The sequence below is a fragment of the Peromyscus californicus genome, unplaced genomic scaffold, assembly GCF_007827085.1.
Source record: "Peromyscus californicus insignis strain IS unplaced genomic scaffold, ASM782708v3 Scaffold_4__1_contigs__length_199733344, whole genome shotgun sequence".
NCBI lineage: Eukaryota > Metazoa > Chordata > Mammalia > Rodentia > Cricetidae > Peromyscus > Peromyscus californicus.
Window position 1 is genome coordinate 32,169,921 of NW_026294562.1, and position 27,475 is coordinate 32,197,395.

General features: G+C 37.1%; 1 protein-coding gene across 1 annotated transcript in view; it reads right to left on the bottom strand.

Annotated features, from left to right (window-relative positions):
- Positions 1-27,475, bottom strand: part of Uhrf2 (ubiquitin like with PHD and ring finger domains 2) — an 86,519-nt gene that overhangs the window by 35,926 nt on the left and 23,118 nt on the right. The window contains exon 3 of the mRNA XM_052763353.1: positions 14,849-15,108. Coding sequence (XP_052619313.1) covers positions 14,849-15,108 — 260 coding nt within the window. The remainder of the gene's footprint in view (positions 1-14,848; positions 15,109-27,475) is intronic.

The following is a 27,475-nucleotide window of genomic DNA, read 5'->3' on the forward strand; positions in this document are numbered from 1 at the left end:
TAAAGAATCCTTGACCTAGGTACTTAGGTGGTAAACTCAGTCTGTTTTGCATCACTGTCACAAAACAGCTGAGGCTTCATAACTTCATAAAGAAAAGTGTTAAAAAGTATTTTTAATTTGTATTCTGGGGTTCAGAGTCCAAGATCAGGTGGGCTCCATTGATTTCTCTCTGGTGAAGAGAGAACAGTAGATTTGTCACAGTGATGTAGCACAATGGTGACAGCATGTATGAGAGGAAGTGAGCCCATCCTGAAATATGAAGTCAAAGGACTAGGTCCCATAAAATGTTTCCAGGGCATTCCTCCAATCGAGCTAAAACTTAAAGTATCTTCCAACCTATAAAGGCTTGGTCCAAACACCTCTCGCTCTGTCACAATCAATTTACGCCAACCACATGACTCCCTGGGTAACAGACTTAAGCCATATCCAAACTGTTTTTTTGTGGAAACAGAATTCCATACAGAGCTAAAAATATACTTACTTAAACTTTTGTCGTCAGTGTTTTTAAAATATCAAGTAAAATATCTGTAAGTATCTAAACTTTTAATTATACCAGGACTTGATAAAGTGTAGACAATTGCTAATATAGCAATAATAAGGCTTGAAGCTACTGCAAATTGGTCCGGACAGCATTTACACTGATGAAAACTGTGTAAACTACACCAATTACTCTATGGAAAATGGAAGCTTGAACAACTTCTAAATGGCAGAATGTATTCATAAGGAACTGGTGCAATGGATCAAGGTCAACTTTTCTTACTACTGTACCAAGAGGCCAATCACTACTCCTATCAAAGGAAGAACCTAAGATCCTTTCCTGTTTCTCAGAAATAGAAGCCAAGGTATTATTCCACAGGTCCAAGTTAGTAAATCCTGGATTTGATAGCACTTTGGTGAGATTTAAATTTCCAATAAGCATTAAATAAACCAAAAGCTCTAAGTTTTCCCAATGAAGTTGTATTGCCCCAAATGTAAAGAAATTCTTTGAGCTACCCTTCATAGTATGTACTTTTAATTATCCTTAACTAAACGACATATTTATCAACTAAAACCAACTCATTTTTACTAGTCGCTATTGATGAATAGAGTCTACAGAATTCTACTTCAAGGAAATGGAAACAGGTTTGCATTCAATACTGAAACTTCATTTTAATAAGTGGCTTGTAAGCTAAAAATTTCCAAGACTCAAAAAACTATTAAACAAGGCAGTTACCTATGAAACCCCATTTCTTCAAAACATTGCTTCTTGGAGGAAATATGTTTAAATAAGGACACCATTCATCTTAGGCATGTTCTAGTTTAGAAAATCTTTAATGTCAAACTGCGTGCAAAAAGAAAACATTTCATATTCTAACAGAAAATATTATGACGTCCTGCACCTCAAATTTAGAGCTTTACAGACAACAGGTTACTTAGGACTGCTTATATTGGGATTTTACAAATTATATGGCAATACATCTCATTTTCAAACACATTAGCAATGATGAATTACTATTTTTATAAAGGTAGAAACAATTTGGTAAAATATATCTAAGCCAAAAATATAATATTTTAAAATACTTACCAACATAACCCAAGTTTACTCAATTATTTAAAAAGACCGAGCATTCCATTGTTAGGTATTTTTTCGAAGTTGTAAGAAAAAAGACACACATCAAGTAGATGTTCACAGGAGGAAATTAAATAAGAATGGCTTAAGTTTTAAAACAAGTAAATATTATTCTATTTAATATACACAATATTAAACTGCCCTGAATTCTCTTGGAAGTCCCTCTGTAGATCAGGTTTGTCTCAAACTCATAGATCTACCCTGAACCCAGGGCCTTGCGCTCACTAGGTAAACATTACCACTGAGCTACATTACTCTAGCCCAAGTTCTTCTCTTTACACCATAAATAAGTGTCTCTCTCATCCCTCATCAGAGAAGTGTCTTTTGGCATATGGTGATTAATACAGAGACTCACAGCTGGTTAAGAGGTAGAGAGTAAGACTGTTTTAGTGCCCAGCTCTAAATGGAATGTACCTATCACAACCTCCTCCCCAAGGCACAGGAGTTATCATAGTAGAGAGGATGGAAAGATAAAAGTGAGAGCCAAAAGTAATGGATATTCACAGCAGAACGGTATATGCTTAACATAACAAGCCCGTTGTATGAATGCGTAACAGCTATGAATTCATGCACAAGACCTGCACAAGATCAAGCCAGCAAAAAGCCTAGTGTGGATAGGGAGGGGCCATGAAGTCCCACCACTAAATGAGGACTATTGGCAACTGATGGGCACTTGGAGAAGGAAAGTAAATTTTTCTTCAGAGAAGCAGCCCGAGAAACTACTCATGCTCCAGCAGATGTCTTATACCCATGCACATATAAGCAGCACTAAGTGGGCTCTGAGCTTAAGAGAGAGAACACATAAACTTGGGAGGTAAATGTGGTGCAGATGTGGGAGAAGTTGGAGGGATGGAATGGAATGTGGATTTTTATTAAGACATGTCTGTATAGAATTCTCAAAAAATTAAAAATAAACAAAATCTTACCAATAAACTGAAGGCTTGTAATTCAAACAAAATACTCAGCTTATTGTATAATATAATGCATACTGCTCTGTATATTTAATAGGCTCTTGGGGCATCTATCTGAAGAACAGATTTCTGGGCCTTCCCAAGGCCTATCTAGTACAGGTATGAGGAAGGATCCCCTCAGGAACTTAGATACTAAACACTTTATTTGGATAAAATATACAGTTTTTCTGACCATCTTGCAAGACACACTTATGTAAAAGAAATGATGTTTATTTGAAGAGCCAAAACCAACTCATATGTATAAAGCCTCTTTTTGAGAACCAAGTACTCTCATAACTCGCAGAATAATAATGTCACATGTACATTTAATGTCTCCCAGTATCCTTTTGATTATCATCCATTCAGAGCCTTGTAATTCATAGAAGACTAGAAAAATATACTTGGAAATCTTTGGTAAACACATTAGTAACAAACAAGAAGAAACAGGACAACTAGTTATTGCAGTAAAACTGATTCTAACTCCCTATACTCAAGATCAACACAACAAACATCAATTAAGAAAAAGCTCTCTATCAAAATCTAGAAATCATTGTATTTGATAAGATTTTTTTTTAATTTTTAAAAGATCACAGTATCAATACTCAAAAAATCATTTTTGCTACTTTATAGAAGTTACTTCTATCTAAAAACACCTCTTGGTTTATTCACAACTGACTCACCAGATTCTATATGCAGTAGCCATACATATAAGACTGCTTAAAGGCATGTACTACAGGCTCAGAATAGCTTCAAATATGGTAATGAACACTGAGAGCAATAACAAGCAGTGCTTCAATTCCTTCTTAATGTTTACAATTAATCTCCATTTTTAATTCTTCCAATAATTCTTATCCATAGCATATTATGCCTTAATTGAATGAAAAATATTAGGATAAATACAACTTTGAAAATGAGCAAAGATTTATGATCTGCATAGACCAGAGATTTTTAATATCACACACCTGTGATACCAGAATTCACAAGGCTGGTACAGGTGGACCTTCCAAGTTCCAGGAACAGTGATAGAGCTTCTATTGAATGCAAAATTCCTATGAAACCAAGTATCCTCCCCAATTTCAATGTGACCACTTACATATTATGAAAAAAAAAATGTGACACATATGGGGGTCTGTGGGAGTCCAGCTCCTACCTATACCACCTTTTCTAGGGTTCTTAGGAGGAGGAGAGAGGAATAAGAAATATTAGATAGAGAGCTGGATGACAAGAAGAAAGACAGAAACACAGGATGGCTTCAGGGGGGCTTGGATCACTACCCAAAGGCCTCTTCCGTTTATTCCAAACGGCTTTTTATAACAATGCCAAGGAGCAGAGCACAAGACCTCCTCCTTTCAGAATCAAAGCACACTGCACAGCCAAGTGTAGACCCTTCCAAATACCTGACAACGCCCATGATCAAATCATCCCCTTATGCAACCCTGCTGGGTCAAAAAAGCTCAGATTCTCAGACCCTGAATAAGTTCTCACTGGGAAACCTCTGTGGGCCTCCACATACAAAACACCAACAATATACATATAACACATCTTTATACCCATTACTATCTCCTCACAAACAAAAGAATATCTGATGTCAGTTACTTTGGTAAATAATAGAGGCTTAAACCTTGTTCTAAAATTATAGAATGTGAACCTGGAAATGTTACATTTCTATAACCCTAGCACTTGGGAAGTAGATTGAGAATTTAAGCCTGCCTCAGCTACAAAGCAAGTTCAAGGCCAGTCTGTGCTACATGAGACCCTGCCTCAAAAACGGGGCCTGGAGAGATGGCTCAGTAGTTAAAAGCACTTTCTGCTCTTCTAGAAAACAAAAGTTCAGTTTCCAGCACTCATGCTAGGCGGTTCACAACCACCTCTAGGTCCAACTCCAGAGGACCCAACCTCCTTCTGACACCACTCCCCACCAAAGCATGTGTGCACACACACACACATACACACTGAAAATCTAAAAATTAAAAAAAAAAGAAAATTTCAAAAAATCCTGATGCCACCTAGTATAATAAAAATATTGATTTGTATGCTTCACATACTAATAATTCTGACTTACACCATTATTCTGGCAAACCTCTCAGCTGCTATAATTGTAATACTTCAGTTCACATCATTAATTTGAGTAGGCTTAAAAGCTATTATTTCCACCCTATTGCAGAGTAAACATCCATTTTACAGAAGATACCACTAAATACTTAATACAATAACAGCATTCATAGCATTGATAATTCTAATAACAGCTATTATTGTAAACATGCTTCATTTAGGATAACAAACTACTACAAAAAACCATAATTTTTAAGTATGTCTTATAATAAATAATTCTAGTATTGTTTATAAAAACCAGGACTACTGTCACAATTTGAAGGTTTTTGGTTTGTCTGACCTAAATTCCTAGTTCAATGTTGATAAGTTAAGAGAGTAGAGTGCAGTGGTACACCCCTGTAATCCCAAACTAGAGAAATGGGAGCAAGACATTTTCAAAAACATCTTTGGCTAGGCTTGTTTGTATGAAACGTCATCTCAAAAGGACTAATAATTTCAAAAGTTTGATGGTGCTAGGATAGCCATAAGCTTGGTATGATACTATTGCTAATTTGTTTCTTTTTGAATAATTCAGGTAGAATCCTGAAACTGGTCAGAGCACACATATAGATAAAAAGCATTAATTCAAATGTTAAAGTAAGAACGGACACTAAGATTTAGGGGATAATTCATATTTCTCCTGGCCTTTAATGAAATGTATTTACATTAGATAAGTAGTAACCATTTCCTTTATTTCTCTTTAGTATCAGGGACCTGAGAGCAATGCATAAGGGTGGGTCCAAAGGAATCATCAACAAGTGGTTGTCAAATTCAACATGCATAGACCTACTCAGAAGACTTCAACTCTTTGCCAGGCCAACCCTAGAGATTCATTCACTATGTTTTATTGAGACCATTATGTACATTTATAACAAGTGATGCTAATGCTCATGGTGAGAGACCATACTTTAAGAACTACTAGTCTAGCTGAGAGGTGGTGGCGCACACCTTTAATCCTAGCATTTGGGAGGCAGAGGCAGGCAGATCTCTGTGAGTTCAAGAATAGCCTCGTCTACAGAGTGAGTTCTAGGACAGCCAGGGCTACACAAGAGAAACCCTGTCTCAAAAAACAAAACAAACAATAAATCCTATTAATCTAATACAGTTGTTGTTAGCCATGTATATACATTAAAATTATAGGGAAAGAATTTTTGAAAACACCAATGACTGAGAATACATGTGGTCTGATAATAGCTAATCTGACTTTTATTATAAAAATAGCTTTTCAAAGGGCTGAGGGTTTACATCAATAGTAGAGTACTGGCCTATGGCCCTAAGTTCAATCCCCAACCTGCACTATGGGGAGTAAGAAGTTGTTCATCCAGGTATTGTAACCCTAGCATTCTGAAAACTGCTGGAGGATCACACACCCAGAAGTGTGAGGACTCTGCCTCCAAAGTAATTAATTAAAATGAAAACAACTTTTGAGTAATGCAATTTTAAAGCGACGAACAATGCTTATCATCTAAGAATTCCAAAGGCAGGTTCCTGTGTTAAATTTCCCTCAGTGTTAAATCCATTTATGTCAGCTCTATTGCACTTGTCCAACCTACACTGCAGCACTCAAAAGTTAAATCTGCAATTGAAAACAAAAGTTTAATGTAGTAAGTAAAAGCACAGGTCACTGCACTTGGGAAGCAGAGGCAGGTGGATCTCTGTGAGTTCAAGACCAGCCTGGCCTACAAAGAGTCACAGAAAGCAGAACTGTTACAAAGAGAAACCCTGCCTTCAAAAGCCACAAAAACAAACAAAAAGGTCACTGAGTAAAATACAGTGCTTAGTCAGTATCATAATAGGATGACTGATAGCCTATTTGAAATATCAAAAATGTTCTGAAAATAAAAATTATAGTGAAGACTGAAGTCATTTAGTGTAACTACTAACTTTACAAATTCTCTTTGCAACCTATTTTCTCTATGCATCCTAGTCTACGGCTGAAGAACGAGCATTGCTTATTCAATGACCATGTCTCAAGTCAAACCATTCTTTCTCTTCAGAGATTTGAGATTTGGGTGCTCCAGCCTTGGTGCAGTGGAAAGGGGCTTGGACGTGCCTAGGCTCAGTGTGCTGGGTTCTGCTGACTCCTCATGGGAGACCTTGATTTGGGGGATGCGGGGATGCGGGGTGGCTTGGGAAAGAGGGCTGGGGGTGGAAGGAGGGAGGAGGAGGGATTTGTGGATGGTATGTGGAGTGAGTAGACAATTTCTTAATAAAGAAAAATGAAAAAAAAATTTGGGTGCTCCTGTAATGTTGTACAGAACCTCCTTTTAGATAAAGCTTTCACAATAAAAGCTTATTATGATTCAAGTTCTTCAAGTTAAAGATTTAGTTCTCAATTGCTCTTCATGAGTTTCAGTTTCAGATTCTTACATTTTAAGTTCTACTCTGAATATGCATCTGATCATATAGATGCTGTTTTAAAATACAGGAGCTGGGAGACAATATTCCACACAGGGAACAACCAGTCCAGTACAACTGTAGTACCACATATTTGACAGCCATATTCTAGGATCTTGTGATCTAGCAAAAATAATTTACTACAGCTTGTATAGTACCACTAGCCTGTACTCACAGCTACTTTGCAGACTGAAAAACGAGGACTGTTTGAAACCAAGAATTTGAGGCAAAACTGAACAACAACAAAAAATCCAACCTCTCCCCCTCAACCCCTTTGGCTATGTTCTTTATTTTAAAAACTAGTGTCATAGCTAAGCCTGGAGGATCACACACCCAGAAGTGTGAGGACTCTGCCTCCAAAGTAATTAATTAAAATGGAAACAACTTTTGAGTAATTCAATTTTAAAGTGAAAAACAATGCTTATCATCTAAGAAAGGTGGTGCAAGCCTTTAATCCCAGCACTCGGGAGGCAGAGACTGGCAGATCTCTGAGTTTAACACCAGCCTGATTTACAGAGTGAGTTCTAGAACAGCCAGGGCTATGCAGAGAAACCCTGTCTTAAAAAAACAGAACAAAAAAACAAAAACTGGGTTTTTGATTTGTGGCTCAGAGTGGCCTTAAACTCATGATACTTCTGCATCTGCTTTCCAAGTGATATTATTCACATGTGTCTCATGGCTGACTAATGGAAAAATAAAAAAGGTTTAAAATCTGTTTAGTAGTACTAGACCAGTTCTTTTCAATGCATTCTCCATCGAAAGATGAACCTGTCTGATGACATATTAATGTCAACAAGTAGTTCATTCTATCTTAAAATTCATTTTTCTAATGACCACAAAGCTTTAACAAAGTTTACTGCCACCTCCAATGTTATATCATAACAATCCATCTTACATGCTCTACCAGCCTTTTATTACCAAGGACTTTAAGAGCTCAACTATTTTATACATAACGTACCGTATTTTATAGTTGTTTTCTCTTTGCAAAAGGTGTGATGTAATTTATCTTCCACTAAGTTTCTGATATCTTTTGTTTCCTAAAAGTTTAGGTATACCATTATCTTTAAGTTGCCAGAATTGAAGCATTTAATTCTATCATGTAAGATTTACTGTAAACTTCCTGTGCGTGTTAAGACTCACTTCTAGCATTAATTCTAATCAAGAATAATTTCAATATTAAAAAAATTCAGCTAAAAAATATGAAGGTTTTTATATTTTGTGTTCAAAAACAAACTAAAGCACAGAACTTATGCTATTTTGGGGTAGTGTTATTTCTAAACCATCTTCCAGGACCTCTAAAATTATAAAATTGAATAAACACTGGTATACTTTGTGTTTAAAGCTTCAGGTCCTATTCCTATCTGTGCTTGCATAATACTCTCTGCCAAATGATAACTTATTAAACAGAATAAAATCTCAGGTAGCAATGTTCTAAGTTATTTTTTCAGTTATCAAAAGGTATGTAGCTTGAGTTTTCCTGCCTGGCCCACAGTCAGGACAAATCTCTCTCACCTGCCAGTCCCACAGCCGTCAGACCCAACCAAGTAAACACAGAGACTTATATTGGTTACAAACTGTATGGCTGTGGCAGGCTTCTTGCTAACTGTTTTTACAGCTTAAATTAATCCATTTCTATTAATCTATACCTTGCCACATGGCTCGTGGCTTACCGGCATCTTCACATGTGGCTTGTCATCATGGCGGCTGGCAGTGTCTCTCTGACTCAGCCTTCCACTTCCCAGCTCTATTTTCTTCCTTGTTCCGTCTATACTTCCTGCCTGGCCACTCACCAATCAGTGATTTATTCATTGACCAATCAGTAACACATTTGACATACAGACCATCCCACAGCAAAGGTAAAACTCCAGGCTAGAGACGGAACTCAATGATTAAGAGTACTTGCTGCTTTTCCAGAGGATCTGGGTTCAATTCCCAGCACCCATATTGCAGCTCACAGCTAGTTGTCTATTTGTTACTGATTTATGTTTATTTACTATAAAACTAAAAAACAAAATATAAAGTAAAAACCTGAGATTGGTGACAAGCAACTACAAAAAAGCCAGGCCACCACCACTCACTGGCTCAAAAAGGACTGTGGACCCTACATCTCCAATGAAAACTCCACCTCTTGGACCAAAACACTCCTCTCAATTGGCTAGCAGACCAGTGACAGAATTCCTGTAACATTTTCTCCTTTTTGTCTAATTAAGAAGGAAAGGTCCTAACTCTTAACATAGTAAAACTATATATAATAAGAATTATTATCAAGTATTATCCAAATAGAAAGGAAGGGTAGTAACTTCAACAAAAATGAAACTACATGCAAGAACAATTATCAAGTAAGAAACACATTTGCAATGTCAGTCCATAAGTAACTGACAAATTTATAGAGATTACTCTATTAGCTGTCTTCTCCTGAAGAGTTCAAAGTTTTATACCTAATACGCTTTTTGCCAAGATTTGGGAGAACTGTAACTGTCTAGTCTTCAACCCTATCAAAGGCCTGAGAAGGAAATATTACCTGAGTAAGCAGGAAGTGCAAGCAAGTGACTTCCAAAAAATGTGAGAAATGACAGAAACAGCTGGCTGCCTAGACCGTCACCCAAGGTTCCTCTGCAACATTGGGGCATCCATCTTTGGCCTACAGGCCTAGTATATCTGACAGACTTTTTTTCAGAAGTAGGAAATTTTGAAGGACTGTCCTACCCTGTCTTGGCAAAGTTCAGCAGTCACCTTTGTGTCCTGCTTGTCCAGTTTGGACAGCATACTGTCAGCAGTCGAGGAAAGGGCAGTATTTTATCCTAATGACTAGCTTTTGCCACAAAGAAAGCAAACTCCCTATGGAGTTCCTTTGATGTCTATCATCTTCCACTGAAGTAGATCAGTGGGTGCCGCTAGGAGCAGACATGTCTCATGTCAAGAAATAATCTGTACCATTAGGCCAGATTATTCCTGTTCTTGGTAATTTTTTCAGATGGTTCTCTCTTCTTTTTTCAATGCTTCATTTTGTCCAAAGGCCTTTAGATTCCTCAGGTGGATGTTTTTATTTTCCTGGAAAGACAAAAACAAAACCCTGCCCTGACCCTAATTAGGTGAGTTTTCCTTTTCATGAGGTTGAATCATCATATAGGTTCGTGAACTAGCACCTCTCCTAAGCAAGATGAATCGAATCTTTATCAATTTTGATGGTATTCATAGCTTTTCTTCTCCTGTGAAAACAAAAGCAAAACCTCTTCCCCCAAATAATACACATCCTGGTTTCCATTCTGAGATCAATACATCTTTACAATATACAGGCTGATTTAGTTTAGTGTTTCTATTATCCAATATCTCTGTGAAGCGTTTATTTTCATCTTCCTCTCTGTCCTTCATGTCCTATGCATCCAACCCATCTTGTGCTTTGTCTCACCTGAGATAAAGTTCCAATCTCTAGAAGCTGAGTGTTTACCTCCTGAAAAGCCCAATTTGGTGCCAATAATTTCGTGTGATTATAGTTACATCTGCCTCTGTGTCTACCAGACCCTCAATTTTAATGCCATTTATCTGTATTGTTAACTTTGGTCTTTGACAGTTTATAGAAGTTTGCCAAAATATTTGTTTTATGGTTTCTCCTGAAATTTTTGTTTTATCTTCTAAAGCTGTTCTGTCATCCAGAGCAGTATGGTTTTTTTAACAGTAGGCATTAGGTCCTTTAACTGCTCTGTGGAGGAGTTTCCCCCATGGAGACAGAAAATGATTGAACCAAATTTGACATGGAGGCGTGCAAGAGTTCCCTGCCCAGGGCATTTCCCAATGGCAAAGGGTTGGTCACTTGTTCATCTGCATTCATTGGTCCAATGTCAGCCTTTGCCACACCTACTGCATACTCTGAAGGCTGGGGCCTTCTGTTTGGGTTATCTCTAGAAAAAATACTGTTCCTAGGAACTCCTGCCTATAGTCCCTTTTTAGACGACCTTGTTTACCACAATTAAAACAGCTGACATTTTGGTTTTTCTTCAAGACTAGAAATTACCTCTCCTACCCAAGTACCAAGATGGTTATGAGATTCAATAGTGACTGTATGTCAGATCCATTCCTCTATGGGTGCTGATCTTACCTTTAAAGGCTTAACTGTCCTTTTGCACTGTGAATTAGCATTTTCAAAAGCCAAAGAATCAATTAATATTTGTCTAACTTCTGGATCTGATATCATTCTATTTACAGCTGAAGTCACTCTTTGCAAAAATTCAGTGAAAGTTTCTATTGGGCCTTGTATAATTTTAGTAAATGGCTCAGTCCTCTTTCCTGATTCTTGAATCTTATCCCAAGCATTCAAAGCTACTGTATAGCATAGGGCCAAGGTGTGATCATCAAATGTAATCTGTCTTTCCACATCAGCAAAATAGCCCTCACCAAGGATTTGATCTTGGGAAATCTCATAACCTCTCACCCTACCCTGCTGCTGTTCTATTGCCCTAACTTCAGCTCTTCACCAAGTACTCCACTGTAACTGAAGACCAGCTTTCAATACTGCTGTAACTAAATCTTTCTAGGCTTGTGGAATAATTCTGTTCTGATGGTCCATGAATTTAATATCTGCTTCACAGAAATCTCTTCAAAATCTAATACTTCTATAGGATCCCAGTTAACTTCTGAATACCCTTGGGGATACCTATTATCTGGTGGTTGTTCTTGAACGGTAACTGGATAAATCAAAGTTGGTTTTCTAATCACCTTGGACTACTCCAATCTAATTTCATAATGTACTGATGAGGTTGGTTCTCCTCTAAATTCTTCTGTCTGTGTTTAAGTATTTTAATTATCTGTTTTAATAAATATTTCTAAAGCTTGTAACTTTTCAGTCAAAATGGTATTTTCTTCAGTAATTTGTAGGGCTCACATATTATCAGTAGTAATCTTTTCTAAGGTTTGTATCCTTTTGAATAGTTTTTCTAAGGTTTACATATTACAAGTCACCTTTTTGCTCTCTTCTTATCAATAAAAATTGTATTATTCTCTTTAGTAATTATTTGTAAGGTTTGCATATTATCAGTAGTAGCCCTGTATCTTCTAAGGCTTGTATATTTTGAACAGTAAGTTTTTCTAAGGTTTGCATGTTATGAGTCTCTTTTTTTGTTCTTTATAAGTAAATGTAAATATTTCTAAAGCTTTTATCAGTAAAAATTGTTTTATTTTCCTTAGTAATTATTTATATAGTTTGTATATTATCAGTAGTAGCCTTTTCTAAAGCTTGTATCTTATCAGTCAATTTCTCATATAAGGCACAGTTATCAAACCATTTTAAGGTTAAAATATAATTACCAGACTGATAATAATTATGACTAACATTGTATTAATCCCAGCTAAGTTGGTATCTCATTTTTTTTTTCTATTTGCATCCTATCCATAGTAGCAGTGAACAGGGTCCTAATTCCCTGCATTGTGATATTCCCAATTTTCAACATGGGGAAGTTTTAAGATTCTCCTTTCCACCTTTTTAAAAAATTTTTATTTATTTATTTTAATTGATTTATGTATTTAATAGCCTAGTTTGTCATTAAAAAGTTCCCAAGGGTCTTACCAGTTCCAGTTCCGTTCCTCAGGATTGGGTTGTACAGATGTAGTGATGATTTTGAACCAGGAGGTGGAGCCAGTGCTGGGCTGTGCAATGGTATTCAGATGTAGTGACAATGTTTGACCAGCAGGGAGAGCAAGTGTGGCACCAAGGCAGCACTGGGAGGTGCAGGTGCAGGCAAACTGCACTGATTCAGCACTCTTATAAACTGACTGCCCTCAGGCTGGTGCCTACCGATGGCGACTGGGTTGGGGGCTTTTGGTCAAACAGTTAGGCAGAACTGGCTCAAGGGGCATGGCTATGTTACAAGCGCCTTGACTTTCTTGCCTGCTGCCAGTGAGGTGGCAGCAGCAGCTTCAAACTTCCAAGTCCTGAGTGGGTCTTGAGGCAAGCAGAGCTCAAGTCCAGCTGAGCTGCCTGAGAACCCCCAACTCAGGAAAGCAGGCCAAAGGGGTTGGTGGAAGGGTGCACAGTGGTCCATGTGGACGCGCTTTTGTGTGTTTAGCAAGGCCAAACATTGGGTGTCACATGTTACTGATTTCTTTTACATGTATTTATTATAGAACTAAAGAACAGAATATAAGATAAAAACCTGAGGTGGGTTGTAAGCTACTGCAGAAAAACGCTGCCACCGACGATTCCGGGCCCAAAAAGGCCAGTGCACCCTCTGTTCTGCCTCTCCTCTCCTCAAGTCCATCCCCAATGAAAACCCCACCTCTTGGACCAAAAAAACGGTCCTCTCAATTGGCGAGCAGACACCAGTGACAGAATTCCCTGTCAGAATCCTATGCCCTCTTCTGGCCTCTGGGCACCAGGCACACAAGCAGTTCACAGACATACATACAGGCAAAACACCCACACACATAAAAACTTTTTAAAATTTAAGATAAAACTCTTTCAAGGACTTAAACATTACTTGTTGGCAGTAGACAAGTCTACTACTATAGTAATGTGTCTCCATGCTCTATGCCACAGCATTTATTAAATAAAGAGCCTGCTTATCATTAGTTCACTGATGCTAGACCCTTTCTACACCAGCACCAATTCACCAATATTGCCAATTCCAGCTAGGCCAATATCTTTATATGCATTCTCACTATTGGTTCTACTACCGTGGACTAGATTAAAGTCAGTATTATGACTCATTTGATATAAGCAGTACTGGTAGGTTAGCCAAAACCACAAGTATCAAAAAAAGGAAGATTAGAGGTATCTACTTTTGCTCCCAGATATCCTGGAGTTTCTGCCAAGTTGTTGCCTTTTTAAAAATTCTATCATCATCATCATCATCATCATCATCATCATCATCATCATCATCTGTGTATGGGTGTTTGGGCTACATGTGTATCTGTGTTCCACATGCATTCCTGATTCCCCCAGAGAGGCCAGAAGAGGACCTTAGATGTCCTGGAACTATAGTTAGAGACTGTTGTGATGATGTGCAAATTGAGGCTGGGTCCTCTGGAAGAGCAGTCAGTGCTCCTTACCTCTGGGCCATCTTTCCAGCTACCTCTACTAAGTTTTCTTATAAGCAACTTGTACTAGAAAAATGCATATTCATTCTAAGATTTGAGCTCATAGTATGTGGCAAGAAATTTCTGTGTGCTTAATATTTAAGTGTATCCAAATAATAACTTTTGTTCCACAACTTTCAATAGGAAAACTTAGTGCTAAAATCTGGGCTCTCAAGGTCAAGTCCCATCATAATATTTCAGAACATAACTGTATTTAGAGAAGGAGACTGAAGCATGACTGTCAATGCATATGAGATTTCATATTTTCAGGTAAGAGTGATGTAAAAATTTTAAACTTTGTAGTAATGCATAATCCTGCGAACATATTAAAAAGCAATGAATTATTTCCTTCAAATGAGTAATCTGTATGCAGATTATCTTAATAAAAAGCAGTTTCTATGTTTTTGCCTCATTCTAATATCTATTACAATATATGCTATAAAATGCTTCCTAATATATAAATATAACCAATAGACAAAGAGAAATCTGAAAGTCCTAATATAAGCCAACAGTAGGATGATAAAAACAAAGTCACTTATAAGCCAGAGATGACTGACAGTTAAAGGGCCCTTACTTGTTGGATAACAATCACCAAATAAGCAGAAACAAAAAGATTGAACATGACCTCTAAATAATTTCTTCAGAAAAGACTATTCAAAATAATCTTGAAATGCAAAGCTTTGCTTCTATACATGAAAACATGAATGAAGTCCTCAATAATATGAGCACTTACTCATCATACTCGATATGATAAATAACGTCTTCATCAGCAGCAACAGAGTCTGAATTAGACGTAGAGGGTACATTGTCCAATTTATTTGTGTTCTCTTTGGAATTATGATTTACATTTCCATTAGTCCTTTTATAAGAATTGCCATTCTTCAGTGGAGTTTTGCCACGTGAATGTCCATCAGAAGCTCTAGTAACACTATGTATATGTGCTTCAAACCAAGCACCAAGGCCGGCATCTCTGGCATCCACCAATTCATTTACCTAAAAAAAGTTTAAAATTAGTTAATGAAGCTTAATTTCATCTACTGCTTCAAAAACTTTAATATAACTCAAGTTATTTGAGAGTTATTATGGTAAACAATATTTGTTGCTACTCATTGTTTGAAATGATTATAGATTAGATCGATCATAGCTATTCTTTTAGATTTTATTGTACTATCTTAATGTTGGTATTTACTAATATAAAAGTTGAACTTCTTCCCAATTTCCTTCGATGAATATGTTTTAATTCTTTCATGCCCACATCTACACTCTACTTTTGAGAACAGTAATTATGTACGCAGAGTCATGTAAGAACGCCGCCATTACAGAACCAGCACTTTTAGCTATTAAAGACATCAATTTGTTCTATTAATTTTCTCATAACCCCCAAAATAACTTACACAATCAGTCCAGAAAGTTAAATGAAAATAAGAATTATTCTTGAAATTGAAATTATAGAAAATGAGAATATTATTCATTCATAAAGATCAATGGCAAGAGTCTACTAAATTAATGTATACAAACTGGGAAAAGTTCTGCCATGGATTAGTTAACTCACTAGGCAAATATGTCCATTTATCACTTCAAAGAACAAAGATAAAACATAAGGAGAGAAGTATAAAACACAAGATGTCCAGTAATGATCCAGACCTAACCAACAACTTTTACACACAGGAAACAGTGATTAAAATGTACGTATATCAGAATTAAGAAAGAGGCAGGTTTAAAAAAAAATTCATCTAGTACCTTCTGCTGAACTGGATTTGTAGAAAGATAATAGTTTAAATTTGACTTATCATGGAATATCTTGTTTTTTCCTCCTATGGTGAGTGAAAAGTTTTGCTGGCTATAGTTGTCTGGGCCAGGATCTGTAGTCTCTTACAGTCTTCAGGACATCTGTCCAGACCCTTCTGGTTTTTAGTCTCCATGAGAAGTCAGGTGTTGCAGAAACCTACAGCCAAATTATCAGGCCAAGAGAGAGAGACCAAATTGGAGATCTCCATCCCCTCAGAACTCAAGGAAACCCGTGGAAGAGTGGGAGGAAGTAAAGTAGGAGCCAGAGGGTCAGGACACCAGGAGAATAGGGCCCACAAATATCAACAAAGTCGGGCTTATAAGGGCTCATAGAGACTGAAGCAACAATCACAGAGACTACATGGGTCTGCACTAGGTCCTCTGCATATATGTTATGGTTGCTAGCTTGGTGTTTCATGGGACTCCTAACAGTAGAAGTGGGGTATCACTGACTCTTTCATCTGCATCTGCTCTTGGGACCCTTTTCCTCCTACTGAGTTGCCTTGATATGAGGGTATATGCCTGGTCTTACTGTATCTTGTTATGTCATGTTCAGTGGATATCCCTAGGAGGCCTGCTTTTTTCTGAAGGAAACAGAGGAGTGGATCTGGAGGAGGGGGAGGTGGGGGAAGAAACTGAGAGGAGTGGAGGGAGGGGAAACTGCAGATGTTCTGAAAACAAGCAAACAAAATATTTTTAAAATGTGAGGACATTGGTAAGAGGCAGAGGGTTTGTTGTTGTTGTTGTTGTTGTTGTTTTCAGGTAAAAGGAGAGAAATCTCTTGAACCTTAATGTAATTCTAACAGATGGTGCTGCCTAATTTTTATTTTCAATTGACACAACCTAGAGTCACCTGGAAAGAGAGAAACTTGATGCAAGAATTTCTTCAAAAAGACTGGCCTATGGAAATGTTGATTGATGAGTGATGTAGGAAGGCCCAGCCTACTGCGGGAGGCACTATCCCTAGATAGGTGGGTCTAGGATATGTAAGAAAGCTAGCAGAACAATCCACATACCCAAAGAAGGTAAGTAACAAGGAGGGCTCAGAAGGAGAACACACAAATCTCCATGGGAAATTAGAATAGATATTTTGTGTGGACTGGGGACAGGAATGGGAGAGATCAGGTTGGGGAGGATAGAGGGAGAAGATGGGACTTGGGGGGCATTTCGGGGTGAGGTAGAAACCTAGTGCAATGGGAACTCCAAGGAATCTATGAGGATGACCCCAGCTAAGACTCCTAGCAATGAGGGATAAGGAGCCTGAAGTCATCTTCTGTAACCAGGCCAGGTTTCCAGTGGAGGGACTGGGACACCAACCCAGCTACAAAACCTTTGACCTACAATTTGTCCAGCTTTCAAGATGTGCTGGGGTAAGAAGGGTAGTGCAGAGATTGTGAAGAGTGGCCAACCAATGACTGGTCAGGCTTGAGACTCATGCCATAAGAAGGAGCCCACCCCTGACACCACCTGTATGGCCAGGAACCAGAAGTTGGATAACCCAGAGTCCTAGGATAGGACCAAACATGACTGGCATAAATAAATGAATAAATGATGGATGAATGAATGAATGAATGAATGAATGAATGGATGGATGGATGAATAAATAGATGTGTCAATGAAATGATTTCTAATTATATTCTGCTATATTCATAGTTCAGTGATTAGCCCAATTGTTATCAGAGGGGCTTCATCCAGCAACTTATGGGAGCAGATCCAGAGACCCACAGCTGGAGCTCAGAGAAATTCTGGGGAAAAGAGGAAGGAAAGATTATAGGAGCCAGAGGGGTTAAGGACACAAGAGGGGGAGGAGATGGAAGATGGGGTGGGACTGGGAGGAGAGGGAGAGAAACTGCAATTGGGATGTAACATGAGAGAAGAATAAAATTTAAAAAAAGAAAGAAAGCTAACAGAGAAAAAGCTAGAAGTGAGTCTAAGTGGCCTTTCCCCATGTTTTTTGCTTTAGTTCCTGTTTGAGTTCTTGCCCCAACTTTCCTCAATAATGGACTGTGACCTGGAAGTGTAAGACAAATCAGTTCTGTCCTCTCCAAGTTGCTTTGATCAATGTTTTATCACAGCAACAGAAAGCAAACTAGAATACAGATGGTATAGCTTGGAAAGTATGGTCTTAAAAAATTTATACCCACTGGGTGTGGTGGTACACACCTTTAATTCCAGCAGGTGGATCTCTGTGAGTTCGAGGCCAGCCTGGTCTACAGAGCAAGTTCTAGGACAAGCTCCAAAGCTACACAGAGAAACACTGTCTTGAAAAACCAAATTATTATTATTACTATTATTATTTATATCCACATGTGTCAGATAATATGTAATGTTTTTTACTTAGGTCTGCCTAATCATAATGAGCCTATCAATTACGACTTTATGAAGAAACAAAGGCATCACTAGCTTGTTGTAGGCAAAAGCTAACAAGATATTTGAAGCATCTTGACCCTGAAATAAAGTGTGGGTTTCGCCATAATACTAAGCAACTTGTTAAGCCTGACAAAGTACGTAAATATAAATTTCAAAGGTTAAGTGATAAGCTCAGAAACATACATACATACACACACACACACACACACACACACACACACACACACACACACACACACTCTCTCTCTCTCTCTCACTCACTCACTCTTAATTTTCAAATCACCAAGCTGACATAAAAAGGAGAAAGTACAAGTGAGTCAAAAACAGTAATTTTCATCTTGGTGCAACATTCAACCAAAGGCAATATGCAAAGTGAATACAGGAGCAATGAAATAGCTTGAAAGACAAGGTTTAATACAACATAAGAATGAAGTCTTAAGGAGAAGAGAAACAGAGGGAGGGAGGGAGGCCAAGGGAGAGAAACAATTACCACCACCACCACCACCATTACTACTAATGGTCCAGTAGGTAAGGTATAACAAAGAATCAAAGATGAACATGCTATTCACTACATAAATTGATTTATATATTAAATGAATAAGAGACTTATTTCTTCCACAATAGCAACTGACAAATTTAAAGTCAGTCTCTTGTAAGCAACAGAGCTAAAACAATAACAAAAAATAACCAATGCTAAAGCTTGTAAGAATAAGTAAGTATTCACTCACAGTTAAGTCAAAACATAGTGTTTCCTTTAGCACACCAACTGTATCATTCTAACAGGGAATACAGTATATGGTTGACAGTACAACAAAAGCTGTAAAAAAATACACCTTTAGCCTCAAGTGTGGGGTGGGATAGTGTAATCTGTAATCCTAGAACTCTGGAAGTTTAGGCTAGAAGACCCCAAGTTCAAAGCCAGCCTAGGCTATACAGGAGGAGCCTGTCTCAAAACCAAAATAAAGCAAAAATATATTTTTTTGGCTATAAACTACATTTGACTCCCCAGCAGTCAAAATGAAATGCTAAAATTTGCCTAGTAGTATTTAAAAAACCAGCAGGTAGAACTAATATTTAGATAACTTAAAATTTATTAGTTCATAAAGATAGGGATTGTTACTGGAGTAGAGTAAATCTACACTTACAGCTAGAAACTGAAGTTTTATTATCCTATTCACCATAGCAAACCATTCACAACAATAATGTATATAAAAAGGTGGCTGGCGGTGCTTTTAAATTCTGAATATATTATAAAATACGTAGACATGCTAAGGACAAGTTTAAATAGGTTAAATTGCATGCAGGAGATAAAACTCTTGCAGAGCCTGGGTTTTGATGACAGTTCAGAACAAAAATTATTAAAACATAAAATCAATATAAAAACAGAATACTTTCATGATACTCTTCCAAGTAACTTAGTAGGAATGAAGACCAAAATAGTGAGAAGAGAAGCAAAACTTAAGAGAGACATCTGGTAGCATGCTCTTGTAACCCCAGCCCAAGAGAGGCTAAGGAAGAACAATGCCAGTCTGAGATACATAGTGAGACCCTGTTTCAAAATATGAAGCTACAGCATGACAAAAAGAGGAAGATAATGTATGAGTACAAGTGTTCAAAGTATAGCCACATGATTTTAATTTATAGTATTAAAATGCAAAATAGAGATGTTAAGTGTTAGAGAAAATTTCAATTCAATGCCACAGAGCAAAGCAGCAGGTTTGGTCAAGAGGCAGAAAAAACTAGGAGATATCACAGCCCAGTGCCCTTACTGTGTCTTCCCTGGGCAAAAGCAAGGCAGCAGGCAGGGCAAATGATCTAAGATTAGCAAGTATGAATGTGTCACAATGGGCTTCAGGCTATTGGAGAGGTATCGAGTTGTCTGACACCATGCCATAAATGATTAGAACCGAAGAATACTGTCTCAAAGTGTGTTTCAGAGAAAGGAGGGGTGGTTAGGATACAGACTCTACTGTATATGAAAGGCACGTTTTTCTGACAATGTATTGATTATTTCTAGGAATTCACAAAACAAAAAAGGAATTCTCTAGTCCTAGGAAAGGGAGTCTCCCCAGCTAGCAAGGTTTTTTCACCAATGCCAAAATATCAAAAAATGAACAATATTTTATATACTTAAAAACTACACAAATTTGTATATAAGAAATGAACAGAGTTGTTTGGGACTAGAATTTGGGATGGAGTGGAAAAGTCCCTCACATGAACCTGTAAATTAAGAGCTGACCTTAATTCTTACAAAAATATAGCTGTAAGCACCAAGTGTGGTTGTACACACTTGTAATCCCATGAGGTTTAAAAAAGAAAAAAGGCATACATGTCCATTTGCACTTTGAAAGACAAAGACATAAAAAGCTTAAAAAAAAACCTTAAAACTTACTTTTTTGTTCAGATGATCAAAACTAGTGTGTGTATGTGTGTTAATAAAAGGATCACAAATAAACCTTTTGAAAGAAAATATTCAAAGCCACGTATAAACTCTGCAATGATGGTGTGTGCCTAAAATACAAGTTCTGTCAATACTGAGGAACAAAAAGTGAAAGGTAGCCTGGACTACATATTGAGATCTTGTCTCAAAGTATAGAAAATAAGCAAGCACAAAAGCACATATATACACATATATGAATATATATATATATACACACACATACATATATAATCTCCACATATAGAAAAAGCCACCCATATTTGATTTTTAATTAAAACCACTAACTTTTTAAAAGAAAGATAGGAAAACTGAAGCATGAGAAGCAAGGTAACTAAGATTAGATAATATAAAATAGCACATATTAGAAGGATTACTGTTTATCAAGCTTTCTCTGAATGCATCACTGGTACTAGGCACTGAACCTACATATGCTAGGCAAGTACCGTACTACTGAACTACATAATTACCTTTTTTTTTAAAAAGACCTCCTCACTGTGTGCCCATGCACTGAACTTCCAATTCTCTAGCTTCAGCCTCCTGAATACCTAGGGCTACAGATTTGACTACCAGGCCTAACTCTTTGTTTTGTTTTCTTTTCTTTTATTTTTTTCCTTCTTTGTCTTTGAAGGTAATGGTGGGGAACACGATCTCACTGTGTTGCCAGGCTGCCTGAAACTTGTGATGTAAAATTCAGGCTGGCCTTGAACTTACAATCCTGTCAGCCTCCCAAGTAGCTCAGACCACCAGAAAACATTTCTAAACACTTCCTTTGTTCTGTGGAAAACACAGCTCTGCAGATAATTCAGCATTCACATCTTTCAAAGGTACAATCTTAAAAAAGTTATTTTGTCCCAGTCTCATACTTTTGAAGTTTTAAAACATACCTATCAATGCATTTGAGAAAATCTAACCCAGTAGGCATGTAATGTGCAGTTTGAACAACTATCTTTTTTCACTAAGCATCAGCATATAAAACTCTGATTCACTAAAACTCGGCAATCTTATTTTCCATCATCTGTTCAGTAAACGTTAGCAGTTTTTGATTATATAATTACTCCCTTTAATAATTATAATATGAAATCATTGCTGTTTTTACAATAAAGTACAGACATGAAACATATTTGTCCTCAAAAACATACAATGAAGGGCCAGGGAGATGCCTCAGTGAGTAAAGCACCTGTGAGACCAGCATGAGGACCTGAGATTGAATATCAGGAACCCATATAAAAACTGGTCACAGTAGCACAGAGCTGTAATCCCAGTGCTCCTATGGCAAGATGGAAACAGAGACAAGAAAATTCTCAGAAGCTTGTGAGCTTGCCAGTCTGAAGTATGCAACAGTGAACAGCAAGAAGACTGTCTCAAAGGCAGAAAGGAAAGACCAGCACCTGAGGCTGTTCTCCGACCTTCACACATGAGCCATGGCACCTGCACTTAAGCACATGAATATACACATACATCCAGTATAACATATAGCTAAAAACACATGTAAAAACACATATTTAATTGGAAATACAAATTTTTAAAATGCAACATGCTTCCATTTACATAAAACTCAGAAACAGCTAAATTAGGACTGCATAAACAAGTTCAATGTTAGTAAGCTGTTAAAAATTGTATAAAGAACACAGAAAAGACTACGATAGATGTTTGGGTAACAGTTTCAAGAAAAGAATATGGAGTTAGGGTTGAGAGGGAGGGCTCAGCAGAGAACTCACTTTTCTTCCGAAGGACTCAAGTTATCTCACTTCAAACAGATATACAAATGCATATATATATGTATAATTAAAAAGAAAAAAGAAAATGTTCTAAGAATATGAAGTTATACTTAGGAAAAGGAACACAGGGAATTCTTGGGAGTATGCTATTCTGTTTGATCATTTGGGTAGTGTTTAGAAATATTTACCTTATAGTATTTCATTAAACTGTTCTTTGCATGTTATTATTAAACTTCATAACTACATTGTACTATAGAAAAATGGAGGCAGAATATACTAAAACATCAATACCTTTACATGGATTATTGATCATTTCCCTTTTTCCTCTATTTCTCAGTGAACAAAATGACATGCAAAAAAGTTAATTACTAGACATTCAGCTAAATTTAAGTGCTTAGCATTTTAGACACATCATTTGGACTGGATGACAACTATATCAAAGATAGAAACATACCTCAATCATAGAAACTTCCCTTATTCACAAATCAAAATAAATTAACCAACTCAAGTATCAAAATGTTTGATACTTGTTTCAGAAAATAAATTTATTCATAACCTAGTTTCAGTGATTCAATACATGTACAATGAAAAATGGGAATGGATAACCCTGGCTCCTACCCAAACAACTCCAGGTTCTTCAAATAGGATTGGTAATAACTAGCTTCTCACAGCAACATGAAGCAAACTGAAAGGCTGATCACGTATTACTCAAGGTTAGCAAATATGGCAATGAAATAATGATGCTGAGTAATGAAAACTTCACGCCAGCTTTAAAATTAGTTTGAAAATTCACCTGCTCCTCTTGTTGTCCAAACAATATTTAAGTCAAAAGGAAGAGGGGGAAAGCCACAAAGCAATTTTAATTATAGAGAGCTATACATTGAAAAGAGGGAACCTAAAAATCTGCAAGGTCTTAGGTTATATTCCTAGCACTGTCACCCTCTCCTCCTTAAAAAAAAAATTCTTACAAGAGAAAATGATATAGACCTACACATACACATATTGAAGATTATGGGAAGCTTCTGAATTGTTTATTGTTTTTGAAGACAGGGTCTCACAATACATAACCCTGGCTAGCCAGAAACTCCTTTATGTAGACCAGTTCAACCTTATGCTGTGCTCACAGAAATCCATCTGCCTCTACCTCTGGGATTAAAAGTAAAGGCCACCATGCCCAGGTACTTCCCTAACTCATCAAAATTTCATTAAAGAAAAGAAGAAATTCAGAAATAATAAAAAAGTAACAGCTTTTCCCCCAAGTTTACTTTTTTATGTCTGAGTGCTTTGCCTGTTTGTCTTTATGTGCACCATGTGCATACAGTTCTCACAAAGACCAGAAGAGTGTGTCAGAACCTCCTGGAATGGAGTTACAGATGGCTGTGAGCCACCAAGTGGGAGCTGGGAACCAAACCCAGGTCCTCTGCAAAATTAACAAGTGCTCTTAACTGCTAAGCCACCCTTCTAGTCCCAAGTAGTAGCATTTAAAAGTATTTTCAGTTTACCTACAAAAATTAACAATTAAATTCTCAGAAGGTAGAGCAAAATATCATTTGTCTACTTCTCTGTCCCTAATACCTAAACAAATGTGCACTAAATATACAAATATTCATGGATTAAATGAACTATCCAGAAATAAGCACTTCTAAAGCATTAGACAAAATTTCAACAATTCTCAATAGTAATTTCATTTTAAGCTGAAAAGGAAAACAAACTCATTAGCTTCTGCAATCAATAAAGCTAATTAAATGCAATTTAAAAATATTAATAATATGAATACCACAGTAGCCTTTTTAGAGTTAAGTGCTAGGTCCACATTGTTCCTAAATGGAAAAACTAGAGTAAATTGCCCTGCAAAAGTTAATACAGCTAATGAACAATTTAACTAGAATTTGAAATTAGCTTTGACAGTGAAATCTTTTTTTGCCCCAAATGGCCACACCATGTAGTGACAAAGTTAAGATACTTAGCAATTATATATTAACATAAAATATATGAACTATTAAATAAAGCCAGACAATGGTACAAAGAGCCTGTAACACTAAAACTTGGGCGTGCTAAGGCAAAAGGTTCATAAGTTCAGGGCCAACCTAGACCAAATAGTGAAGACTATCTCAAAACCATCAACCTAGTTGACAGTCAAAGCATTAACATGGAAAGTAAGAGGAGACACCTGCCAAGAAAACAAGTTCTTATGAAGCTCTTCTCAGGTAATCTGGAAAAGAGGAACAGAAGTCTGCTAGAACAAAAGAACTGTTAAGTACATAAATGATTACTGTTTCTTCTATGAAAATAAGTTTGTCTCTTCACTGCCTTGAAAAGCAGCAGCTTTTGACCAAGTGTGATGATGTGTATTTGTAACACCAGCATTCAGGAGAGAGAGGCAAGAGGATCTGGATTTCAAGACCAGCCTCAGCTATAATCTGTTTTAACACAACCGAAAAACCGAACAAAAAAGCCTATAATGGTGTCTCTACCATTCCACCCCTCTATGGGGAAAAAAAGGGGGGGGGCTGAAGAAACAATTCAGCAGTTAAGAGCACTCCTGTGCTTTCAGAGGATCCAGTTTTGGTTTTTAATATACAAAGGACGGCTTACAACGGTCTGTAATTCCAGTTCCAGGGTTTCTGATGCTGTCTTCTGGCCTCAGTGGACACTGCATGCACATGGCACACATACATACATGCAAGAAAACATTCATATTCATAAAATAGAAATGAATAAAAATTCTTTTTTAAAAAGGTAAAAGGTAATAATTAAAGTTTAATGCAGACTTCAATAGTGACATGTATTCAGATATATATATCTATATAAATTAGTATGTGTGAATATATACATATATAAAATATTCTTTAAAATTTCCTTGCTCAGTTCAAGTCCTTTGATAACCCAGGAACAAGGAACAAGTACACCCACTGAGAAATTGGCTCAGTTGGTAAAGTACTTGCTATACAAGCACGAGAAACCAAGTTCTGATCCCTAAAACCCATGTAAAAAGCTAGGCACAGTGGTGCATGCCTGTAACCCCAGCACTGGTAGGGAAGTGGGGGGAGAGAGCACAGAAACAAATGAATCCCTGGATCCAACAAGTCTGGCTGGATCAGTGAGCTTCAAGTTCAGTGAGTCAAAAAAGCAAGGTTGAGAATTACTAAAGAAGATACCCTACCTCAGTCTATGGCCTACATACATGTATGCATGTGTGCTTGTACATACATAATTAAATAAAAAAACACATAATTAAAAAATACTTTTAAAATGATTATTTAAAAGTTTATTATAATTTTGACTAGGCAACTTTTCCCTAATCTTTTGTAAGTAGTTTGTTTCCAACTACCATTACACATGTAAATTTAGATTATGGCAAGTGTATTTATTTAATATTGGAGCACTATTCTACTTAAGAATTTCATAAGATTAGCTGGGCATGGTGGCAGGCACTTGTAACTCCAGTGCTTGGCATGGGGCAGGAACAGGTAGATTTTGCATGCTTGCCACCAGCCAGCCTACTCAACCACTGGGCTCTAGACTTAGTGAGAGACCCTGTCTTACAAAATAAGGTTGAAAGTAATGAGAAATATACCCAACATTGACTTCTGGCCTCAATACACAAATGTACATATGTACACATAAACACATATACACATATGTACACACAAGCCCACATAAACACATATGTACACTCTGAGGAGGAGGGAGGAAAAAGAGAGAAGATAAACCAGTGCCTCTTGGAGAATGTCTTGTTACAGGAAATACACAAGGTGACTCTGAAACATCTTACAGTACCAAAAAACAGAAAGAAACCTCACAGTAATAGTATAATAAGGAGACACAAGGGCCATGTTTTAAAAAAATCGTCAAAATATAAATAGGTGAGAAAAGACAAATCTCCCATGTTGATAAATTATTTTTTTCTTCTTTATACTCTGTCCTCAAGGAAATGAAATACACAACTTCCTCTGTCTTCAACACAAGCTATACACAGTGACTCCCTCTCAAAGAGTTCAGTATGAAAAAGAGGGGAAAGAGAAATTAACAGTGGAAAAACTTGAGAAACAGTAACTCAGCCAGGTGATTAACATCAACAGTATTAGCAAAATTAAACTTCTGATGCAAAATCCAAATTATATTTAACAGCATGTTAATATTGCCAGCCCTAAATGAGATATGATGGAGATAGCACTTTACACTTCTGTAATCTTTGTCTCAAAAACAAATCTAATCCATTGATGAGAAAAATAACATAAATCATGAGAGACAAATTACAAAAACTTCTTGAGCAACCCTTACACCTTTCAAAGTAATATGAATCTCTTTGAGTTCCATGTCAGCAAAGGGTACACAGACAGACCCTGTCTCAAAATAAATACATAAATAAATTAGAAGTCTAGGAAAGTGTCACAGTCAAGAGGCTGAGGAGGTAAGATGTCATATCCTGGGTGGAAGACTGGAATAGAAAAAAAGATATTAAGCAAAACCTAAAGAAATATGGTTGATTTATTATAACAAATGTGTCATACTGATATAAGACGTAACAGGACGGACTGTGTATGTGGTATATGGGAACTGTCTGTACAATCTTTGTTATTTTACTATAAATCTAAAACTGCTACATCCTGAGCTACATGATTATTATGGTCTGAATATGAAATAACCCCAAAAGACCCATGGACTAAATGCTTAGTCAGTCCCAAAGTGATAGCACTACTTTGGGAGGTTCTGTCAACTTTAGGAGGTAGTCTGTGAACTTTAGTTGAAGGAAACAGGTCACTTAGGATGTACCTCAGAGCATTATACCTGGTCTGTTGCGGAATATTTGGTCATAATGTGTGAAGATGTGTCACTGTGATTGGTTTAATAAATAAAGAGCTGAATGGCCAAGAGCTATGCAAGAGAGAATAGGTGGGACTTCCAGGCAAAGAGATGAACTCAGGATGAACCTAGGTGTGCCAGAGATGTCAGTGAGACACTGAAGAAGTCAGACATACAGTACAGAGGAGAGGTAACCAAGCCATATGGCAGAACATAGATCAATAGAGACAGGTTAATT